This window comes from Drosophila nasuta, chromosome 2R, assembly GCF_023558535.2.
Source record: "Drosophila nasuta strain 15112-1781.00 chromosome 2R, ASM2355853v1, whole genome shotgun sequence".
NCBI classification, from domain to species: Eukaryota; Metazoa; Arthropoda; class Insecta; order Diptera; family Drosophilidae; genus Drosophila; species Drosophila nasuta.
The window spans coordinates 15,769,619-15,794,901 of record NC_083456.1 but is presented as its reverse complement, the minus strand read 5'-3'; the positions used below and the strand labels follow the sequence as shown (position 1 = coordinate 15,794,901).

The 25,283-nt window shown below is 40.6% G+C and overlaps 2 protein-coding genes across 3 annotated transcripts in view; one reads left to right on the top strand and one right to left on the bottom strand.

Annotated features, from left to right (window-relative positions):
- LOC132786575 (probable muscarinic acetylcholine receptor gar-1) overlaps window positions 1–25,283 on the top strand; it is a 100,417-nt gene that overhangs the window by 63,885 nt on the left and 11,249 nt on the right. The window contains exon 1 of one of the 2 annotated variants that reach the window (XM_060793133.1): window positions 1,911–2,760. The exons of the other annotated variant lie outside the window; for it this stretch is intronic. The gene's annotated coding sequence lies outside the window, so the exon portion shown is untranslated. Of the gene's footprint in view, window positions 1–1,910; window positions 2,761–25,283 lie in introns of those variants that run through there. 2 annotated transcript variants of the gene reach the window in all.
- Window positions 16,122–18,260, bottom strand: LOC132785103 (uncharacterized). Its single transcript, XM_060791097.1, has 3 exons — window positions 18,061–18,260; window positions 17,425–17,875; window positions 16,122–17,372 (listed from the first exon to the last, which is right to left on the bottom strand). Exons 1-3 carry the CDS (start codon window positions 18,258–18,260, stop codon window positions 16,122–16,124), a joined length of 1,902 nt encoding a protein of 633 aa, XP_060647080.1.

Here is a 25,283-nt window from a genome sequence, read left to right as displayed (position 1 = left end):
TATTATTACACAAGAACCAGAATTAATAGAATAATTTAATAAATCATTATTTGCAAGCAAATCATTTTGTCATTTAGTTATTTAGAACTTAAATTTTTTATAAAGTATGCAGATTATAACTAACACACTAAAACAATTTAGTTCAGTTACATATTTAAAATTTAACAATGTGGTAGTTTTCACAGTCGATGCGAGAACTCGTAAAGCAAAGTGAATACAGTTTAATCTGAGATATTTATATTTTGGTGTCATTCAGCTGAAATGATAACAGGCGGTAAAAATGACAATGGCTTTAGTGATGTGCTATGCTGGGCTGTGCTGTGTGCTATGCTTTGGCCATGTTTGTTTATGCGTCGTTAAACTTTTCAGTCACACGCATAGGATCCATAAAGCCCTATAGGGCACATATCAATGCCTTATGTACACACACACATACACAAACACATGCAGATGAGTCAATGCAAACAGGCAAGAGGGCAATGTTGGGGCTGAAATTGAATTATGGCACACACACAGATACTGGCACAGCAAAATACACACATACAACGGTAGTTGAAGCTGTAGCATGACATATCGAGCGAGACGTAATGAAATATCTGACTCTCTGACTGCATAACGCAGCGATGGCTTCAACGTTACGCTGTACTAGTAACAGCAACGGTAACTGAAATAGAAATGCTGCCCAGACCAATGGCAAGGGTGATGGCTAGAGATGAGGCAGAGAAGGGGGAAGAGCACGGGGAAGGGATGCTATGCAAACAGCAGTTGTGCCACATTGTTAGACTCTTTCATTTTCAGCTTCGCATTTATGTATCTCGCACGTTGCTCATGTTTTTCGTTGTCGCTGTGTCTGTGGCTGTTACTGTAAAATATGGCCACGGCCGCAGAAAAATAACAGCAAATAAAAAAAAGAAAAGAAAAGAAAGTATGGCAAAGCCAATGGCACTGCAGGAGCCAACAACCTGTGCAGGAATCTGACTTGGCCTGGTCCTGGCCCCACAGCAACAGCAACGGCAGCAACAGCATCAGGCATAGGCAACATCAGCCTCAACCTCAGACTCAGACTCAGATCGAGCGCCATCGTCATCAGCATCGGCTTCGTTTTATTCTATTGTTTCATTTCATTTTATTGTCGTATGTCATACAATGGCGTTACATTTACATTTCCCATTAAACTTTCTGCTATCAGTTGCTCAATTCTTGCTGTTGTTGTTGTCGTTGTTGTCTGCTTATGCTATTGCTATTGCCTTTATTTTTCTTGTTGTTGTGTAATAAATTTAAATGCTTTGTTTGCCATTTTCATGAAATATATTGTTTATTGTTGTGTTTTTGTCTGTAAGTGTGTGCGAACTTCGATTTACAATGGGCGTGCGTAATTTGTGCGAAACAACTTGATCCCCGATCAACCGAACTAGAGCTTAAAAGAGCTTAGTTTTATTAGTGTGATAAATATCCGCAGAGCATTTAGTGTTACAGCGAGTATGTTTAACTTAGTCTTTCGACAAATTTTGGCTTACATTTTTAATTCGACAAAAAAATGTTCTTATCAAATACCAGCGCATGATATGAAAGTCCAACTAGACTGATGTGCTCGTATAAATTTGTTCCTGCACTTTGCAAAAGGTAAACAAAATTGCGAAAGATACCAAAAAAATTCAAATATGAATTTATATATGAACGAACGCACTGGCAAAAAAAAGAAAGCAAAGTTCATATGCTGTACGTAGTTAGAGCAAAAAGCACTCAAGCCATAAATGTTCGACATACCAGATCATGGATCAAACTTTATGCTGAGCACATGCTATGCTAAGTGGCGCTAAGGCCCAAAAAAGTATGCTATGAAAAATGAAAACAAACAGGCAAAATCACTCAAAACAATTTTGAGAGAACAAACACACACAACACAACAGAACAGAACAGAACGGAGCAGAACAAAATGAAATTGCAACTGTAAACGGAATATTGATTCAAGCTTGCACATAAACGGCCCTGACGTGCACACCTACCCCAACACACTCACACACACCGACACACAGGTACACTTTGTGGCAGGTAGTAGCTCCTTGCAGATGCAACAATTTGTCATTGAAATGCAAGCACATGAAAAACTAAAAAATCAACGACGAAACGAAAAATAAAAAAAAAAACATAGTTTAACAGCTGCCGACACTGACGCGACGCGACGCCATCGTCGCCGCTGCCGATTGTTGCAAAGCTGTTGCTGAGCTCAATGGTGGCTGTTGGCTGGTGGCACGAAGAACATGCCGCAACAGTAACACGAAGATGCGACGCAACCATAACTGCGATTCGTGGCCATGGCCGAGTGACGAGCTGCGAGTGTCGAGCGTCGAGCGTTGAACGCTTTATCGTATACGATATTCGAGGACGACCAACAGTTGCTCCGACAGTTGGAGCCTGGCTGGTTAATAGGCAACGTTGTCGACTGACTAAGGCACAGTCCAAGTTCGTCCGTTGGGCTGCTCAGTCGCGTTGCTCGGCAGTGGACAGCAAATTTCTCAGTGTGTCTCGCGTTGTGTGTTCCACATAACGGAAATCAGAGATTTGAAAATCAAACTTCTTTTGTGGCAAAAGTGTGCTAGTTGCGTTTTTGGGAAACTTTTAAATTTTTCAAGTGCAATTGAACGTTTCACAAACAGTCTGTGGCAATTGTTGTTTATTTTGTCGATTGGCGATTTGTTGTTAATGGCCGTGGCGCCTGCGTCGAGGGCAACTGTTGCTGCAGCTGGCTACGTTGTACATGTAAGTTTGCAATCAACATTTATTAATATTATTTGCCATACACACACACACACACACAGACACACACATTCAGATAGAGACAATACCGAGCACTGTGATTGCGCCATCAATCTTGGCATTAAATTAGATCAATCAAACAGGATATGTTACGATACGTGAAGTGTGTTATCGATTTGAGGGCACAAGCCAAACACTGGCTGCCACACAGACGCTCAGCTAGACAGGTGCCAGTTGAGGTACATCTGCCTAGAAAAATATGCTAAAAATAAGTGCAAACGAGCACAGCAAAAGGAAGTAGACGCAGCAGCCTCCTCCGGTCATGCTGCGATGCCGTTCGCTCTAGGATTAAAGCCGTAACTGGAACTCAACCAGGATGCATGAAGCGAGTAAATTGCCGCATCTAAAATTGAAATTCGAACTAAGGGCTTATAAATAAAATATGTGGCAAGCAAACGGTGCTCTGAAATAGATTTTTCCCCTTAAACACTTTCTCTCAACTAGTATTTTAAAGATGGCGAAAAAAAGTTCTTAACTATGTGTATATATTCAATGGTGATGTGATGAGGAAAGTTGTTCTAAATGTTTCAGAATTCTTAATAGACATAGTAAATGTTATAAATTTTTGCATATTATGCTTTTTATATAAATACATATAGATTTTCCACTTAAAAACTTTCTCTCGAATACTATGTTAAAGATGGCAAAAAAAGTTGTTATCCTTGGATAATTAGTTTATGCTATTTCTGCTTTAAAAGCCAATATTGAAGTTTTGAACATTAATACATATTTTGAGTTGTTACATAAGCGCCTATCTGTATTCTAATTAAATTTTCAGCGAGATTGGAGCTATGAAATATATTTTTCACTTCAGAATTTTTTCTTAAATAGAACGTTAAAGATGTCTGAAAAAATGTCTAACTATGTACAAATATGTACATATATTGTATCATTTATGCATATTACGCATACGTATTTTTATATTTGTATTAAAATTCCAATGGCTTCAAAATATTGATGAAAAAGCAAATATTTTTATACATAATGAGTTACACATACATATCACTATTCAAATTATTTCACAAAATATTTTGTTTTTATTTGTTGTGGAATTTATGTAAATGAAATATTTTATTAAACGCATGCATTGAAATGCATTCCGCATTTTAAATTCCCCAAAATGCTGCCCAGCATTTCTTTTTTCACTTCTTTAAAGTGTGTTGAATTTAACATGATTGTGGGCCAAGTTGTTCAATATGCTGGCCAATTGCCGCAGACCAACTATCTGGAAAAGTTATCAAAGTGCTTGACCGCTGTGAGCTTCACCTGTGGCCATCTGAAAAACTGAAAAGCAATAAGCAATGTGCCATCCTATCTCCCTTCCTCCCCACAGCAGACTCTCCGTTTCCATTGCTTCATTGTGGCAAGAAGCATGTCGTGCTGTGCGCTTCGCATGCTTTTGACTGGCTCAATTGCAGAGAAGAGACTACTATGCTATATGCTATATATGTATGTATGTGTATGGAGGATCCATAGTCATAGCCATTGAGGCGCATGTCACTCAATGTTGCAGAAATTCCATGAAATCAAATGAAACCGAAATGATTTCGATGGAAAGAAATGCTTATGTGCTTTAAAGGCATGCCAAAAATCAATGGAGTACGTATACGCCTCCGGGGCCAACTGATGGCAGCATTTAATGCACACCAAATGCCGCTGGTGGGCGTGTCAACGCCCCACACTTAAATTACTACTTCACACACTTGTATAACGTGTAATAAAAATAAAAAAAAAAAAACGAGAAGCGAGAAACGAGAAACAGTATGAATGTTTTTAGCTGAGATGGCTTAACACAAAAATACCCTTGCATTGCGCTTAACAAAGTTGAATAGCCTCATCATCTTTTTAATATTATTCAATTCAAAATTGCAGCTACAATTTTAAGAAATATAAACGAAAAATCGAGATGTCATGTAAACAAAACTTAACTGTTGAACAAAGAAAAATCATTAATTGCATCTCCAAGTTCTTCAGCTGCTTTGGGTAAAGTCTATCGCTACCCTACTTATGCGCTACATAACTGCAGGGTATTAAGAGAAACAGCTCGACACGACAAGCGCAAAAGGAAATCCAACAGCGAGCGACGCGACGATGAGGCCAACTACCAGTCGAGGGCAATCGAGGCGTTGCTGCAACGTGCGGGGCAAGGCTAGTCATCGACATCGTCATAGTCATCATCTTGGGCAACATTTTTAGCATTTCGCTTAAGGAAATTTTTCGTATGTTAGGGGTAGTTGTTTTCTGGTAGGGGTCGGGGTCGCAATGAAGGTACTACGAGTACATCTATGCTTTTGTCGGCATCGTGCAAGAGGCGGGGCTTTACAGTCCCCAGCGGCCTGATTAAATTCGTATGCCCCAACAGCAGACCGCAAAAAAAAAATGGCCAACACGAGACACAGACAGACACACACAGAGAGAAAGAGAGCAAAGCCAGAGAGATGGCCTGAAACTGAATGCGTTTAGTGCGAGGCGCAAATGATGAAATAAACGAAACTAATCCAAAAGAAAGCCCAAACGCGAGCGCAAAAATGCCAAAATATTTACACTGGCAACCGCAACGACGTCCACAGTTGCCACAGCAGCCACTAGCCGCGCCCTCTGCTGCCTCTTCCCCTTCCCGTTTTACTCGATCCGTGCCTGTCCTGCTTTCAATGGCGGCCCAACCGGGCGCTGTGTGATAAACATCTTTGCCAAGTAAGCAACAATTTTTGTGCCCCAAATTGGGTTTTTCTCTTCGGTTGTGGCAGTTTTTTGTTTTTTTTTCGTGCTCTGTGTTTTCTTCATGCTTCTCTCTGGCTTTCTGGTAGGGTGGTTGATTGGATGACGAGGCTCAGCGCGTGCAGGCAAATATTTTTAATGATTTTCGTCCAGGCAATGCTTCGATCAGGGCGCGGTGTCTGCGTGTGTTTTTTTACGCCCCAGTTAGTGCAAAACTAATTATATAGCGCCAGCGCCAAGGCTGCGAAGCTCGATGCGAATGGATGTGAACAAAAAATTAAAAACAGAAACTGAAGCTGGACAAGATTTTTCCAATTATGCGCACCAAACTCAGATTTCACACTTCTCGCATCCACCAACCACGCTCTTTCCAACTCTGTGTCATTCAGTTGTCGTCAGTCATCAGTTACGTTCGCTGACAACTCATGCGTTATGTGTACAATTTAATCAAATCGTATAACAGCGAAATTTTAGACTTGCTTGACAAGAGCACAATGTAAAAAAAAAAAATATTAATTAATACCATTTGAGACGAACTTGAAATGCTCTCATTAAAAGATTGTTAAATAATTATAATGAAAAGCAATTCAAACTCAAAAGTCGTGCTTACATTTCTTTACTTGATTGTTAAATAATTATAACGAAAAGAAATTCAAACTCAATAATTGTGTACAATGTTTACTAATCTGTAAATGGATTATTTATTACCTTACATTGAAACCCTCATAAATTTAACAAAATGTAACAAAATACTTATATTAGTCATGGTTGCTATTTTTTGATTGATTATGTTTGAATCTCTATGATCCGATTACTCAGCAGAATCTTGAATGTAAAGGCAGTGTGATATGGTCTTCGTTTAAGTATCTTCTTTTCGTCGGCTCTTCTTCAATGACAATTTGTCAGTGCCCAAGGCAAAGTGTATATAAATCGGCTTCCACGTGAGCTCATTTATTCATTTTTTTTTTTTTGTAGCTGCCTGTGTTGCATGTAAATTTGTATCACGTTCGCGTACATTTTCAGTGAAATGTGGCTAACATAAAAGCTAGTATGCTGTTCGCAGATTGTGTTTGCTGCTGCTGCTGCTGGTTGCTAATGCAAAATTATGGCTTTCAGCTGAAACACGCTTCTACATATCCGTTTCCGTTTTTATTTTTGTAGTTTTAATGCACAGCACTCGCGACTCTGTATGTGTGTGTCTGTGTGAGTGTGTGGTGAGTGTGCACGTGTGTATTTGAATGAGTGAGCAACACGTTCCCTTTGACATTGACTCAGTCGCGCGTCAGCTGAAAAGACGTTATCCTTTCGCCTGAGGTAGAATAGGTAAGCCAACATCAATGTCAGCACTTTCTGTTGTTGCTGTTGTTGTTGGTGTATGCCATAATGAAAACACTTTGAAGATGGGTAAATCGTCTAAATAGATTTAACTGGCATTATGCAGTGCATTCAAATGGCAGTTTAAATGAAATCATTTCTTTTGCAAAGCGTTTTCAGCTGCACAAAATTAAGGCAATGCCAACGTTGCAACTCTCGACTCTGTGTACATCCTTCACTTGGGCAGCCAATTAGGCCAACACAAGTGGCCAGAATGTATGTTGGCTTGATGGTTGTTGGCCGCTTTTCCTCGACCCACTTAATAGCCAAAAAAAAACCTTTTGGTCAATCCTTCTCGCGAAAGACCAAGCTCTAATTCTGATGCGGGTTGAGCGCCAGTCTCTTCTGGTTCCGGTTGCCATGGCAGAGACGTGTGCTGTCCCTTTGAAGACTGAGGTTTGCCTGAGCCGACGGCATAACTTATTAATTAGTTGGATACATAAAGGCGCGGCCAATTTCAATGCAAATGCAGTTTTAATTAAATTTGAAAAATAAAAAAAAGAACGCTAAAAGCTTAGGGTAAAGCGACAGCGACAGCGAAAGCGAAAACGAATGACTATTAAAATTCTAATAAAATGCAAATAAAACGCTTGGCAAATAGAATTTCTTCCTAATTGTTAATTAAAGTGCAATATAAAAAATTCCAATTGCTGCCGTGAGCGCAATGCGGAAAACGTGCAAAAGGGTGGACACAGCTGTAGACGGAGCTGTAGCAAAGAGAAGATTTAAATAACTTGGCACATTATAGTTGATATTGCCATCAAATGTTCGCATTATGAAAGCTGCACAAAGTTTTACTGCTGACAGTTTCAATTCACCAAATTACAAACTCAAAGCGCAATTACAAACACGCGTGCATGTGTTTAACAAGCTGGTATTACACACATGCCAAACACACACACACATACACACAGGAGCAACACCAACACGCATGTGGCACGGCCTCGCACCGCTACCAAGTGGAAGACAACAACAGAATCCAATTTGAGCAGCCTTTGCCACTAACACCAACACCAGCACGGACACCAATCCTAGCATAGGCAACGGGCAGCGACACAGACCGAACCCCAATGGAGTAGCCGCAAAAGCCTCAAAACAGCATTCGAAATCCGTTAGAATGTGGCAACTCAAACGCAGGCAAGCAGGCAGTCAGGCAAACAGGCAGTCAGGCAAGCAGGCAAGCAAGCTAGCTGCCTGGCTGGTTAGCTGGCACTGACCAGGCCACAGAATGTCCATGTTTTTGGCTACCCAGCAAGCCGATTATCTTTTCATGCTACATTTGTATCTCTAAAAAGTCAAATGGCACTAATCCAAATTCCACAAAAGACGAGCAAATTCAAAAATATGAGCAACAAGCCTCCCTTGAGTGTTCATGTCTATACACACATATATGCGTGTGTGTGTGTGTGCGTGGAAGTTGTGGGGGGCAAATGGGCCCTCAAAATATTGCAGCCTAAGCGCAATGGCAACAGCAGGTTTAGACATTGCCCTGTATCAGTGTGTGCGCGTATGTGGTTGTGTGTGTATGTTTGTTTGAGTGTGAGCTGCAAAAATTAATCTGACATTTTATAGTGTTGTCCTTTTTTATACTCTACCCAGCTATCTCATGACTGGTTCACAAAGTTTGCGACACATTTTATATCACTAATTTTATTCTTTTTTGTTGCCTACTTTTAAGCGCGGCAAATAAACCACCTAATATTTAGTTTAATTAATGTGCTTGCCTGAAAGTAGGCAACACTTTTAGCATAGAATAAATTACTGAGCAATTTCTGATTTCATCGTCTTGAAATTATAACGAATTAACGCAGCTCTTAGGTAATTATACAGTCTTAGCGTATGCAAATTTCGTTGTGTTGCATTATGATTTCGTTGTGTTCGTTTGGGCATACAATTTTCGCATCTTTTCCCCATTGTCCTTGCCGTTTGTGGCTGCTGCTGCTGCTTTTGCTGTTGTTGGCAGCCACATATAAAGTTGAGTTTATCTCAAGAATGTAGATTGCCTGTAAAATATTTAATTACACACTGCGGTGCGGCCACAGACGCACAGAGACTGTGCCTGGCAAACGACAGCAACAACAGCAGGAGCAGCAAGAGCAGCCAGAGCAGCAAGAACATCAGCTGGAGCAGGAACAGTAACTGCCGTAGTGTGCGCCATAGAAAGGACATAATACGTATACGCCATGTGTTGATGCCATGTGCTTGTTCACTTGGCAATTTGCAAGTGTTGGCAAGTTGAGAGTGTGGAGTGTGTGCTACACACAAGTGACACTTGTATGCATGTTGCTGAAGTGTTGCTGTTGTGTGTGCTGTGCGATGCGATGCGGTGCGGTGTTGTGCGGCGTCGGTGCGTCTGTTTATTTATTTGCCCTGCAGACTTTCGACTAACCTGGCTGTCAGCTTTACAACCAAATAGTTAAGCTCTTTTTGCATTTTTAATAAACTGTAGCAGCTCACTTTGCATATGAAATACGTGTGGAGCACGTTTCAGCACATTCATTCATTAGTTGCCCGGCCACGTCGAGTGCCAAAATGCTAATTATGTTTATTGAGCGCACAATAGCGCAACAACAACAACAACAATAAAAACAAAACAAAACCAAAAAAAAGCAAAAAAGAACAGCAACAGCAACTAGAACAAGAGCAAGCAATCCACAACCAAATGGGGCAGCATAATACTCGAGACAGAAGGTGCCGCAAAATCGGCTTTGACCTTTAATGAGACGCAAACGCGTATCGCTGGCTGCAGGAAAACTTTGCATTTGATTTACACGAAGGTCGTTTTAAAAATACGCTAGCGCCAACTCAACCACAGCTAGCTACTGTCGATCAGTCAGCCAGTCACTCAATCAGTGAGTCGGCCAGTCAGTCAGTCAGTCAGTCAGTCAGTCGCTTGGCTGGTTAGTGAAAACCATTTGGCTGTAGCCTTGAGCGCGCCCCAGCGCGCCATTCAGTCTTTGCATTGACATTGGGTGTGGCCAGCTTGGGGCTGGGCCGCGGTTCGTGCCACATACACAATCTGACGTGCGTCGAGGTGCTAAATGGCTACCTGATGGACGGACAGAGGGAAGGACTGGCGGGACTAACTGACTGACTGACGTATAGACTGCCTTCCACAGTGCTGCTCAATCCCTGGCAAGGCACATAATTAAAAGCGACATTTGCTTGGCTTTTGTGGCATTAGAAAGTTGTGTTGCGATTACAAAACTTTAATGAGTGCTTCGACTTTGGCCTAATGAATGATTGGCCGTAACTTAATTGCAACAGCAATGGCAATTGTAGCCGCTACCAGCTAAAATCAGCAAAGGTAACTCGAGCCTGAAATTGAATGAGGCGCCGAGATTAATGTAACAAATCGAACGGGGCATTAATTTCTGCTTATCCTGCTCCTTAAAGTTGTGATGTTTGGCAAAGTTTTTTGTTTTTTGCTTTTTTGATGTTAACCAGAACATGGAACCTGGGTGCTGCACCTGCCTGGAAATGACCTCCAAAGGCTGACATTTTATTGCTTTGGTTGCGTGTCACAAGCAATTTTCGAATTTTCATATAGATTAGTATACAACAAGACGGACAAATTGATTATGGGTTTTTCATAATTTATACGCATTAAAGAACTGACCCGCCGAGACAACAGACATCATCTATACATTTAATAATTATTCATAAAATGCCATCTATTTACACCAAAATAGCAAAAATGAAAAACGTAGAGAAAATGCTTTCATGTGATTGCTTTTTTGAGCTGACAAAAGCAAAGCTGTAAGACTTTTATTCTATAAAATATTTCAACTATTTTCTTTTGTCAAGAGCTTTGCAGCGACTCGCACACACAACACACAGGTGTCTGCAAGTTTGTCAGTCTAGCAATCTGCCCTGCATAGCCCTTGGGCTTTTGTTGCCATAAAATGGAAAATGTATAAAATATATACTCTCGCATTCGTAAGAGGATTTGAATACCATAAAATTGGACAATGCAATTGTTTGAACTTTGCTCAGACTTTACATCCACACATATATACATCCATATATACATGCGATGCATATGCAGAGTGAATGAGTGAGTCACATGAGTCCATTAGTTGATGTGGAAGTGTTAATTGAATTATTAATATTATTTGATATTTGTTGTTATTGTGCTTGTATGCAAATTAGAATTGTGATTTGGTTGGACTAGCAAATTGCAATTGCGAATGCAATTAAACGCGCATTCAAAATTACTCATACGCACTGTTGCGTCTGAATTGAATACAAGATTTTGCTACATGTTCATGGTAGATATAAAAATATTACGTATACGACACGACATGTAACATGGTAGAGTGCAAAAAGCCAACAGCTACGTGTATTGACATTAGTCCGAGCGTAAAAAACAGAGAGCCAAGAAAAGCAAACGCAAGTAGGCAACCGAAAGACAGAGAGGGACAGAGATAAGAAAAAGAGGGACAGAGAGAGAAGAGACTGTTAGACAACGTGCCAAAGAAATGGCTTAGAGAAACGAAAAGTGTTGCAACGTTGAACGTGTCAATGAGTTTTTAAGCCTCTTGCTGCTTGACTAGCAGCAACAACTGACGCACTCTCAACGTCTCCGCCTCCGCCTCCCTCTTCTTCTTAGTCTCGGCCTCTGTGTCTGCCACAATCAGTGCTGCGTCCGTGCTTGGCCTTTTGTTATAACATATTACTTTGCAGCTCAACATGTTGCGGCTGGTTGATGGCAACAGCAAGTAAACAGACAAAAAGCGAATGCAGCAGCCAGTCAGTCAGTCAGCCAGTCAGCGAGAGCAGATAAGAGGAGCCTGCAACAGTCTATGTGTGCGTGAAGGAAAGAAAGAAAGAAAAACACAAACAGCAACACGACGAGCACAAATATCAACATCAACACCAGTAGCACATGCTGAAGCAGCAAACGGATTATTTGTTTTTGGCAGCCTTTCTTTTGTTTGCCTTACTTTATTCCTTTTTTCACTTTCTTTGCTTGCTTTTGTTTTTTTTTTGTGTTTTTACATACACACACGTAGCCTTTATCTGCAGTCAGTCTGAGCACATCCTGCATGCCACTGAATGATGAATTCACATGCAAACATGAATAAGCCAAAGTGTTGAGCTCGAGCCCAAGGGCCACAAGCTGGCTTTTGAATTCGTCTCATGTATGAAACTACTAATTTGGCACAGCCACTGAAAGTACTCATAAATTGTTGTCGCAGGTTGCAGCTGTCACAACAGAGTATATACAGTGATATCATATCACGCCTATTATCAACGCGATTTTGTGTAACAGAAAGTTGGCTCAGCTTGTTTGAGTTTTTGCGCCTGTTTTGCTTTTACTGCTGTCGCAGCGACAATAAAATCACAACAGGCTACTATAAGCCCGGTTGGACGCATACGCGACATTTTCAATAAGTTGGACAAAAGCGGATGGTGGACTGGGAAAGCACAACGCGAGGCGTTAAGCAAACATTGGCCAGGTCCGTGCTTACATGTGCGCCTGGCGTGGCATAAACAAACAAAAATAGCCAACTCACACACACGCGCACACTATGATATTGTTTTGTTCTTGTTGGTCCCTCTGGTCGGCCTCTAACGTGTGTGTGAGTGTGTGTGAGCGGCGGAGAGTCAACTCCCATATCCCAGATCCCTGGAGGTCGCGGTTGTGGTCATCGCACGAGCTGACGCTGACAATGTTATTAAAAACTCATTCAAAGTCAATGTGCGTATGTGTCGGTGTTGGTGTCGGTGTCGGTGTCTGTCTCTGTGAACGTGTCCCCAAGTCTTTGCATCTCTTCTCGTTGTCGATGCGAGGGTGGTTGATAAGGGACACACACACACACATAGAAGAGCATTAAAAACCACAAAAAAAAAATATGTTTCAAGCGAAAACAAGTGGCAGCTGATGTGGCATCTGTTTTTCCATTCGATACGTTTCAATTATCGCTGTGCTGTAGTTATCTCTTATGAACAAGCTAATGAAGATAAATAGAGACACTCTCTCACTCTATTTTACTTGTATAATTATTAGTAATAATTGCATAGCAGTATAAATCAATATTGCGGCTGGAGTTTTGGCCCCTAAAGTGGCGCACAGAAAATGTGTTTGCCTATTAGTAAATAGATTTACAACAATTGCCTCAATTATTGTCTAAGCATTAGCATTAGACTTTAGGGAGAAAACTACTTTGTATAATATGCTTACTCGGCTTGACTAGAAGGTTTGCCTTTTAATTTCCTGTAGCTGGCAATCAATAAAAAGTCAACTAAAACCAAGTTATTTTGTGCGAATATCTACGAAACATAAAGCCCAAAGGGTCTGCACAAATAAACAAGCGACAAGCGACAAAAAAAACGAATCAAATAAAATGTTACAGAAAGCCTTTAGCTAAGGATTTGCGGCAATGGCGATGAACTGATTAAATTGTTGACGGAAGCGGAGTTGGGTTAGTCCATTGGGGGCTTGGCTTGGCGCAGGAAACTAATTCTGGCAGCGAAGTGCTGCCAATGGCTAGCTGCTGCTACTGCTGCTGCTTTTCTCCTCCTTTTGCCACACGCTAACTGTTTGCAGTCTCAGCCGTTGAACTTTATCGATAAGCGGCAAGGCACAGAACAGAGAAAAAAATGAACAGAAGGAAGGAAAACATGTTAGGGGAGATCTTTGCTGGCTAAAGGGAAATACATTTTTATGGACAATTTGGTTTTTATGTCAATTTACTGTTGTTGCCCAGTGTAAATATGTACAAGACAATTCAAGCAGTTGCACAGCACATTCCAATACCAATACATCCCCCCTCCCAAGGCGGACCCACGAGGCAAAACGCAGACCAAGAAACAGACCCACAACACACACACACACAGTCTCAGACCCCGCTGTCAAGTTGCGAACATTAAAAATGGGCGTTGTGGGGCGCAACGGTCTGTATGTCTGATTGGCTGCAGCATTTTGTTGAACACTGTTCCTTCGGCTGGGGTATTATTGTTAGTGGGGAATAGCAAGGACGATGACTGCGACACGATGTTGTGATAATTGCCAGCAGCAGCAGCAGCAGTCGCAGCGCTAGCATCATCATCATCAACAGTGGCAACCAACACCAAGCATCTTCTCATCTCTCCTCCTGACTCAGTGGAGATGGCTGTGGCACGCTGTGACTTTAAAAGATTTGCCCCATGCTTGTTGAAAGATTTCGGTATTTGTGGCAGCTGCAAAACACAGCTAGGGATTAATGCTTGAGCCGCGCATAAAGCGTCGTCGTTTCGACTATGCTTTATACAATGAACCACAGAGTGTGCCCCACACAAACAACAACAACAAAAAGTTGCAAGTTCTTTATGGTTCATAACTCAGCATCCACACAAAGGGAAGCGCAGACGTACCCAAGTCAGCGATAAGCATTAAGCAAAGTAATTTAATTATTTATTAAACATGCATCACAATCCCAGAGATCATTTTCAAGCAGCCAACATTATAATCATAATATTTCTTGCTGGCAACGTGCTCGTTTTATAGAGCAAGAGAAAGTGACTCTACACTATCATTTACAAATATTTACTTAATTCATTTTGAATTTAACACAATTTTATTATTCAGTTGTGAAGTCAGCTCTTTATTTACTTTATGCTTATTAATTTCAATTTTTGTTTTCGTTTGAAACGTATTTGTGACAACTTTCGCATTCTACGACATATGCATATTTTTGTCCCACCCTCATTATGAGCATATTTTGCATATTTTTCATAGCAATCAACGCTAGTGTTGTGAACTCAAGTGCAATAAAAAACAAGTCGGTCTGTCTATGAATACTCGTACGTATACGTGATAAAACACTTGAAAGTTGCGTACATCATTTTTGAACATTGAAGCACACTTATCTAGCATATTTTTACTTGTTATTTATTTTGGGTATGAAGAGAACTTTGCTACATCTCCGGAAATCGACAACTATAAAAACTTTATGCCGTCTCTCTGTGTAGTGGCATTTAATTAAATATAAATCTCCATCTGCTTGGGCAGCGGACACTTGGCTGACCTTTTGAGCAACGCTTTGAACTTTGAGCTGTGTTTACTGTTGCTGTTGGCTGTGGCTCGCGCGCTTTTGTTTTGCATTTTATTAGGGCCACATTTATTATTCATTTTGCGCTAATTTCGACTATATTGTTGCCTGCCACCCCGAGAGCTGTGATTTAACTTGCAACACACAGACAGACAAGAACACAGCGTGAGTTGCCGCATGTGTGGCAGCAATTTCTCATTTTTTATGCCTCGGCATGTTGTAAAACCACATTAATGCGATGTAGTCCTTCAGCAACAGCAACAGCAACAAGCAGTAGCAATCACAACAACAGCTGACAAAGCATTGCATGTGTTGCGGTCTGCCTCGTTCCACGTTCCACGCTCCGTCCTCCATCCTCCTCCCTTCTTGCCCCGTCTGTCGGCTATCTGTCGTTTGTCTAAGCTGAATTATGACTTCCTGGCAACACGTTTTTACATTTCCGTTTCCGTTGACTGAAATTATTACCATAAAAGTAAGCAAAACTGACGGCAAGACAACAGCTCCATCCCCGCTCCGCCCTCCGCTCCAGTCTACGATTTAAAGTGCACAATTACGCGATGCGGCGACGCTTGGCGCGTTGTTCTCTGGTAACCCATTGGAATTTCAAAATAAATCTTTAACGATGCACTGGGGCAACTCACGTGCCAGCCACGTCCATGTCCTGCCTCTCATATCTGTGTGTATGTTGTCAGCGCTTTGTCAACAGCCCCGCTACTATTTGTATATCATCACTCGTGCCCGCTAATGTTGTAAGGACAACCATTAAATGTGCCACAACACGTTCTCAGAAGGCTCAGCAAAAAAAAAAAACGTGGCTAAAACGCGTTGCGCCATTTCTCATAATTTCATAAATAATTACATAATGCGTTGACAGCACAAAATATAAGGATGGCAAGCACAAAAAAAAAGATACAACAACAAATTCTGCTGTGGTTTGGACCTTAATTCCACAGATATTTATTACGTAGGACATGTGTGCCAATATTTAACGAGCTGGGGATAAAAAAGAAGCGAATCTTCTTTTCGACTTAAGTCGGATTTTCTGATTTCTGATTTATCAATCAGCAAGTGTACAAATTCAGTTAACAGATGTGTGATTTCTTCGCACTCTATTTTCAAATACGGTTAGGTTACTTTTTTCTCTTTATCATTCTTTTATCGTAGAAGTAATTTGTATTAAATTGTCAACAGTATTTGGCAGATGCAGAATAATTGAGCCATTCTGTCTTCAACGCAGAATGAGTCTTTACTATAGCTATTCAATCGATTTATTGTCTCGACATCTACGTCCACTTCATCGAGTACATTATTATAAACTACAGTTGCGAAGAATATCGCATTATTTTCCTTCACTATAAATGTAATCTGATACTGAGCCTTCTTCATTTCGGATGCTGCTTTGGGGAATTTCATGTCAAGGCTAATTTTAACCTTTGCATTTTCTACATACTTTAAAGTGAGATTCGCGCATAAATTGCCTAGTTTTTTGGCCCATAGATATTCGTTAATGTGCTCAACCACAAGCTCTGTCATACGATCTGACCACTTGTATTTGATGGACTTGTATGGCTCGCAGGTGCAAAAGTGATCGGGAATCGCGGCATCTCCACAAGATCGTTGCTCTTTGATGGGATAAAAGAGCGACTGGCATGTGGCACAACTCGCTGACTTTGGCAATGAAGTCGCATTTGGCGCAGCACCGAGTTCTATAATATGCTTCAGGGTATTGTGCAAATCGTAATTCGATGTCAGACGATTACGATTAAGCTCCAAAGCCGATGCATATTCTGGGTATTGAGCTCGAAACCAAGGTGGCAAATATATGAACAACATGGGCAGACGTGACTCCAAGAAGCCGCTGCTCAAACTCCTCAATTCTCCAAAGCGTGAACCATGATCAGAGAAAAAGATCACAATGTTTTCAGCCAACACTCCATCTGCCTCAAAGTCATTGAAGTACTGAAGAACATAGTTGTCCATCTTGGATGCCAATAAGAAATCATCGTGTGTAAAGCTGCTCGACCAGAAGAGTCCCCAAACAGGTCGCTTGGCCACATATCGCCTGGTATACTCTTTCATGTAATCATAAACGTAGCTACTCTGCAAACGCCTGCCATAGCAATAATCCATTGTGCAATTCGCACATTTCCAACTTTGCAATTGTCTTTCAAATGCTTGCATAAAAAGCAGATGATAATAATCTGTGGGAGCTCGTTCAAATCCCGGTCTCCTGAGTGTAAATGTGTTTATGTAGCTTGCATCTTCTGCATAAGCTGTCAAATAACCTGCTTTCTTCAAATATTTCCAAATGAAAGGAAACTTGTCTAAGCATCCTTTGACATTAATATTGCAGACCTTCTGTTTCGCTGTCGTCGTCGAATAACCGCTGAGCACTGCCAATAAATTGGGAAAGGTGTTATCCGCCACCTATCATAGGTTTAATAACCAAGTCTGTAGCAATTAAAGAGTGTGAACTCACCTTATTGTACCCCTGCATCTCATACCAACCGGGCTGGTTGAGAAACTTGAATGTGTTAGGCATCATGCGTCTAACATTCACACTGGACATTGTGTCAATGCCAAACATTATAACACTAGCTTTTCGGCGTTCTGAACTCTTTACCGGAGTCTCGTCAGTTCCAGCAAATCCTAAAAGTTCGGCCAATTCGTCTTCGTCCATATCAGGTGCTTGAGGTCCGGCTCCTATTGGAGGCACTGGTGTTACTAACTTTAGTTTTTTTCCCTTTGGTGGTCCCGCAGGACCTTCTGCTACTGCTGCAGGCAAATTCTGAACCAAAGCGTATCCATCGACTTGTAGTATGCTCGATTCATTTCCTAACTTGTGGCAATTCAATAACATGGCGTGCACTGAAAGCGGTACTTGAAATCCATCTTCAAAATACACAGGCGACATCAATTTAAAAAGATTGCTTTAGGGGAAATCATGTAATGTATGGAAGAAAATAAATTTAAATATTAGTATGCTAAACAAAATTAAATAGATCAATATTTTACGATATTTATCATGTAATTTATAGAAGAAAATACAATTAAATTATTAGAATGCTAAAAAAAAATTAAATAAGATTATTAAATATATACACTAGACTCTTACATAGGTGGCACCTCTCTATCATTGTGTTTAATTTCTTGATAGTAGCACTTGAATTGTATTTCACTGGAATTGAGCATGTGTGACACGACGCTGTTGTTGATATGCAGCACATAATGTCCACTGTTCACATCGTATATAGGTCGGACCAGATCCGATTCATTGCTGCACTTCTCAAACACTTGCGGCTTGTAAATCTCCATTACATCCGCAGCAAATGGATCAATATATGGAATCTTGCACCGACTGCTTTCCACATAATAAAGGGGTAAAGAGTTACTTATTGTGGCTAGTCTTTGATCACTAGTCTTATCAACAACTCTGCTTATTTCTGTGTAATATAATTTCGAGCTAACATTTCGATATGCTACACAAATGAAAATGAACATGCCGAAACAACAGAGACCAAGAGATTTAAAGCCCCTTAAACTCAATTGCGAATTCATAATGCTCAGTCGCCAACGAACCAAACCAGACTGCTTATACCCGGCCATTGCAACTTTAATGATAATACAACGATATGATATAGCTTATCAGCAACATTTTCAGTAATGAAAATACCCAATTTTTCCCGGAACTTGTCATTGATTACGCTGCTGACAACTTCAATACCGAACAATCTATGCTTCCGTTAATTTTGAGCTATAATATTTTATGATTTTGTACACTAGATATGTAGGTCTAGTTTTTTACCAGCTACCCATAAGGTTGAAAAGTATTACAACTTTGTGCTTATTGTTTGTGTTTGTATGTTGGCAGTTGGAGGCAACTTCTTGATCAACCGCCTGTCAGTATCTCCATCGGAATACATAGATCTCAATATACCAAAAATTACCTTTGGTATATTTAAGCATTTTTTGGTATTATAAGTCTAATACCGCAATTGGTATAATATAAGTACAATGATTGACTTTTTTTGAAAATGGTTAGAGAGTATCTCACAATAGAGCTGTAATTTGTTATAGTCAGTAGTAGGGCAATCAATTCACAATTCAACAGTATTTCATAGTATTCATATTGATTGAATGCAACTTGTAGAAAGTCTCTATATTATCCACATGTTTTATTTGATATGTATTCTGTGGCAACACTGCTTTTAAACACGTATTGATTTCTCCAGTCTCTGGTCGATTATATGAACGTATCGTTTTGGTTACGACGCTGCGATTTTAATAAAGAACAGAATTTTCTGCATAATTTATGCATTGCAATACGCCCCCATTCACATGGGGGGCGAACAACGGCAAGGAAAAAAAAACAATAAAAGATTTTTGCTTCAACGCTGGGAATCAAAATGCAGCCACACAAATGAAAAACCATTTTCCCACAGCGAACAGAAATTGTGCTGTTTGGTTGCTGGAAAATTACAGAATCGTTTGCATGTTGCAACAGCAAATCCTTTAAAGTTCGTTTGGCATCAAAATTGAAAAGCCAAACAAAAGGCCCGATTCGAATCACAGAAAATGACTGCAACTGAAAGCCATGAAAATGTCTAACATGGAAAACTACTCAACAAAAACAGTACGAGTCTAGAAACGTAATGCTAGTGCCATAACATCATAAAAGTAGTTGTAGTTGTAGTTGTGTACCATTTAAATCACCCAAGCCTCAAAAGTCTGCGGAATGCCTTCGCCTGTTGGCCAGTAATTACACTTGGTTAACTGTGATTGCCCACTTACATTGTGTACAGTTCGCTGTAATTCATAATTTATAATTTATATTTTGCACTAGATTTAGCTCAGCTTTTGACGTCCAGCTAAATGGTAAATTACTTGCGTATACCCTGTAATTTGAAGAGTGCTAGGAGGTGTAATTTAAATGGGCTTAAATGTTTGAATATAACATTATTTTATATTAGCCTTATTACTTTGCAAATAATATATTATTATGTGAAGGGACAGATTTCTTGTAGATAATATTTGAATTTTTATTCTATTTATAACAATAATTTAACATAAATTAATTTTGCAAGATTCCTTTCATTACATGCCTATATTTTCTCATAACAGTTTCTTCTCTGTGGGGCATCGAACCGAAGACCTCAATTCACAATTCGCAACTCGCAGTTCGCCAGTAACTCGTTCGCATTTACAATTTATTTAGCGAGGTCGTCATTATATAATTTATATGCAGTGCAGAACTTTTAGCACGGCTCAGCGAAGCTCTTGATTTCCTTGACGGCTGGCAAATAATTAATTATGCATTAAGTTAACACTAAAAGGCAATTACGGCATTGTTATAGTTGTCAATTACTGACAGACAAACAGACACAGCGACTGACGGAGAGACAAACGGTTGAAAGTTTTGTAAATGCATAGAACAAAACTAATTTTCCACTGGAATGTGCAATAAACAACTGAGCTACTTTCATTTCCGTTGGCAAAAAGAGGAACTGCTCGTATTACACATCCTTACAAGCATGTGTCCTGTGGCTATTGTGAGAAATCACAGAGAAACACACTTGAACGGAAACATTCAGAGCGCTCATCTAGTTGGTAATGAAGGAAGTTATTGGCAGAGCGGAACTACTTACTTTCTTTACTGAATGGGGCAAAGGAATTCAAGGTACAAACTAGCAATGTCCTTAAGTAATTGAGTTGTGCTCATCACACAAAGGGAGTAACAATATTATGCTCTAGTGATTTATAAAGTTCACTCTCTTGCTGACCAGCAAAGTAAACATTTTTCAGTTGTTGCCGCTCAATTGTTGCATGAATAATAATGCACTATGGCATCGTGTTAGATTCAGTTGCCTGCATCGCGTTTCATTTAATTAAGATGGCAAAACTTTGCACTGCACTGGGTCAGCAACCCAGAGAACTTACAGAGACAGAGTCAAGTAACTAATGCAATCGGCAGCAGCAACAACTTGCAAAACTGTCGCTGAGTGTGTCCTAGAGTAAAGTTGCAAGTTGCAGTGTCGACAGCTGGTTGCTGGTTGCAAGTTCATAGCATTTACTTGGCAATCATTACTAAGTTGCTCCAAATGCAAAGCCAATTTGTGTGGTGCTAGTTAACAACTGTGCTGGGAATGCCGTCAGCTGTCCTGTGCTGTAATTTCTAGCCGCTTTTCCTCTCTCACTCTCTTCTTGTTAGTTATGCCACGTAGCTGCGCTTCCATAAATCTGTTGCATAAACTTGCTGGCTGAGGCAGGAGGCAGCTGCCTGGCACATTAACGACATTGTTGGCCCAATGAAAGATGCATGAGACAGGCGCGTGCACTACTAACAATGAAGGCGGAGGCATACAGCAATAACAATAATAACAACAACAACAACAAGTTCACCTGGACCAGGTCCAGGTGGCATGCCACCAGGTCCCCAGCTCGTTTGGTCGACGCAGCACGGCAAATACTTTATGCGATTATAATAAAGTAAACTCTATAAAGTTGTCATATTCAATTCCCCGCCCCATGAAGCGGCATAAATTAGGCTTATGGCCAGTCGAGTGAGCAGAGCGAGAGAGACAGAGAGAGAGGGAGAGAGAAGGCAGCTCTATCATTACATTGGAGCATGAAACATATCATATTGCTGCTGCTATCCACACTTCACACACACAAGCGCACACACACATCCATTGATCGATCGATTGAACATGAAAATGTCAGCACAATTAAGCTCATTGAATCAATTTGCACCCGCAGCTGGTCAGCTGAAAGTGTTGGCGTTGGTCTAGCCCAAGTTCAACACTCGAGGATGCATCACGCAATATTTTTCCAGAGCTTAGAGGGAAAACTCGTTTATAGCAGCGACAGAACGGCAGCGAGAGCCGCATATACATACATATAGTCTAAGCCTTTAAGGCCTGCTAATTGAGTGCTTATCGATTAACGTGCGGAGACTCGCACATTAATTATATGGACACGCAACTGCCGCGCAGTCAAATGACAAGTGGAAGAAGAAGCAGAAGAAGAGTGGGGAAATGTGGAGCGCTTTTCGCACGGGTATCTTTAATTTGAGTATTCAAAAATGCGCGCTTGCAAGGGCATGAAATATGAGAGTGCGTATCATAAAACGTAGCACAGAAATTGGCGCACGAACGGCCACGTACAACAAAAACAGCGACAACAAGAGCGACAGCGACAGCAGGAGCGACGTTTACTGCGACATCTACAGGACAGGATGCTGCGCAGCAGGATAATAACATCAGCAGCATAATTAATGTTGTTGACAACCAAGGACAGCGAATGCTGCTCGTTGCTCTACATGATTAATGCCATTATTATTAATTTTGGACACGTTAATTGCGCATGCCAAAAATTTTAAACAACTTTGCTTGCTCGCTCGCTTGCTTATTTCCTTGCTTATTTGACTACCTCGACTGTTGCCTGCACATTGCACATACGCAACGTTGTACCACAGACAAGCTACAAGCCGAGACACAAAGTGAGTTTTACCCGCAAAAACATTCAATTAGGAAAAACGCAGGCAGGATTGGGTTGGGAAAGGGAGGCCAACAGGCGGCTTGTAAGCAGACAAGCGAGGCAGCTATTCGAGTCAGTGGCATCATCAAAAACGCATCAGTGTCATTAGGGCTGGGTGGCGGCAGGCATTTGCTCTGTCATTTTATGGCCATAGCGACTCCTTTTGTTGCCCCAGCTGACTGCTGTTTGAGCTGCCTGCTGCTTGCTGCTTGCCGCCTGACTTTTTGTTTACTTTTTCGTTTCGTTTCGTTTTTCGCGTGGAAATGACAAGGACAAAAGGGGCACAGTGACACCACAACCCAGAACCTGAGCTATGCAACAACTGTGTCAAGCAATTTTCAGCTCGAATCGTTTGTGTATCTAGTACTAAATGAGCGCCATTCCAGCGACATTGTCGTACGATCTGTGGCACGACAAGTGGAAGGGAAGGGGAAGCCTTGGCAATCTGCAGCATGTGTCGCCAACGCATTTTTGCAGTTGTTGCACAAAAACAGAAGCCAGCGTTAAGTTTCAATGGAATTATCATTGTCATAATCATAAAAACACATATCACACACACACACACAAAAGAACCAACCACAGATGTTGTGCAAATCGACCAAGCCATAGCACATGCTTACGAGTGTGATATATGCCTTGATTATTATTACACAATCAAAACTTTGACCACACTCGGTTTGATATCATCAACGAATAAAGCACCATAATATAACTCATTTGGCGGCAAGTTGCTTTATAATAAACAAAATGAGAGCCTCATATGAAAATAATTATGGTAACAAATAAACTAGTAATCAAAATCAAATAGTTTTATTGCATTGCTGAGCAATAAATTTTAGATCATCCCAAAAGTATGCTGCACTTTTTAATTGTACTTTTTTAAAACTGTTAACAGCAGCTTTTCATGGTGGAAAGTGATTTCAAATTGTGCTTTGAACGGGTATCGTTACTTAACTTGTGGCTAATGAATTCTGCTCTTGCGGTAATTATTTTTTCAAACTTGCATTACCTCAAAGTTAGGCAGATAGTTTTAAACAATCTTATTATGCTAGGAACTTCTTGTTAACCATAAAAAGTTTGTTAATTTCCACCTACAATGGTGGCAATACGCAATAAAGAATTGATTTATATTACGTAAACGCAACTTTTCTTGCTCACCTTACCTCAAATAATTTATCAAGTATACGCACTTCATAACAATACTTTAATATTGAATTATTTATTACGTATACGTTCTTCAGAAAAACTAAACAATTAGAAAATGTTAACTTATAACAGCAATTTTAATGGCATAAAACAACAAATAAATATTTTATTAAATATAAAAATTCTGTTTAGAGATTGTATAAGCAAAAATTAAACAAAAAATAAGAAAATCACCTTAAAATATTAAAGCCAATAACTTCTATGTAATAGATTCAACTTTTTATTGAGCACAAGTCAACATGCCAGATTGAGTAACTTTGAATTGTAACAACGAAAAATGCACACTCAAGACAAGATACTTAAAACTTGCAAAAAAAAAGTTAAGATCGCGCCGTGCTTCGAGCACAATTTGCACATTTTGAAAGGCAAGTGTTGTGGCGGCATTTGGCATTTATGCGCTATCTTCCAGCCGGATGTAAAACTAACGCAATACGTATGTCTGTTTGTGTGTGTGTACATACTGGAATGTGTTAGTATGTGCGTGTGTATGCGATGTTTGCCACAAAGACAACGCTAAGTGGCCTGGGGGCGCAATTTTGCCATTGGCGCTCGTTAAATTTGCATGCGGATGCGCGCAAGCACACAACATATACATATACATATATTTATATATAAGATATGTGTATGTATGTGTGTGTGCGTACGGCAACAATACTAAATGAGCGCAACAGTTACACAGTGACTGTGACAACGACAGTTTGCGGTTTTGGCGTGCGCCGTTGTCTTTTTCAAAGAGTTTTTTTGCGTCTTCCGCCAGCCAGCCGAGGCAGCCACAATCCAAGTTCATTTGGCATGCAACAAACGTGGCAAGGACAAGTCAAGTCAGCTGCAACCACGCCTCAACCCAACCCAACCCCAGCAACACCATGTTTGCCAAGCTGAAAATTGAAATTGTCTATGCGCTGCCGTCAGACAATTGGCAGCGTCGACGCGTCGTATGCGTAACGAGTCTTTTAAGAGACGACAAGCTACAGCAAAAAAAATGCTGCGAATGAAATTATTCATCACTTTGCGCTGCTTCTAATATTTATTTAAAATTTCGCTTTGATTAAAATGCACAGACACTTTATGTGGCAGCGCAGGCAGTAGTTGTTCAGTTCCTTGGAGAGAAAAATCTATGCCAGCCTTATGAATTAACAAAAGCAACAACAACAACGTCAACAGCAACGAAGAGACGAAGTAGATAGTAGAAGGACACTGAAGCGTTTGTAATTAAAACTTAGCAGGCAGAGCAGTGTACACTGCTCGCAAGAAAGTTCATTATGCGCGTTGCGAGGCCTGGCAGGCAGAATTGTTGCTCCAGACCAGGAATGCTGTCAAATTCATAATCTGTGGCGCATAGTTAAAGCGCTGCTTTGGCTCAAAAGAATAGCTGCTGCTGCCGCTGTTGGCGTTGCTGCTGTTGACATTTGAAATACCAGCCCGCACACACCAGACAGATGACTTTGTTGTGGACAGCACACAGCCAACATGCCATTGTTGGCCATACTCCACGCCTATGTCCTGTGTTGTCCTTTGCTATCTGTGGTACGCTGTGCTGTGCTGTGCTGTCAAAGCAAACGCGGATATTAGCGCATGATTGAAAGCTGCCCACCA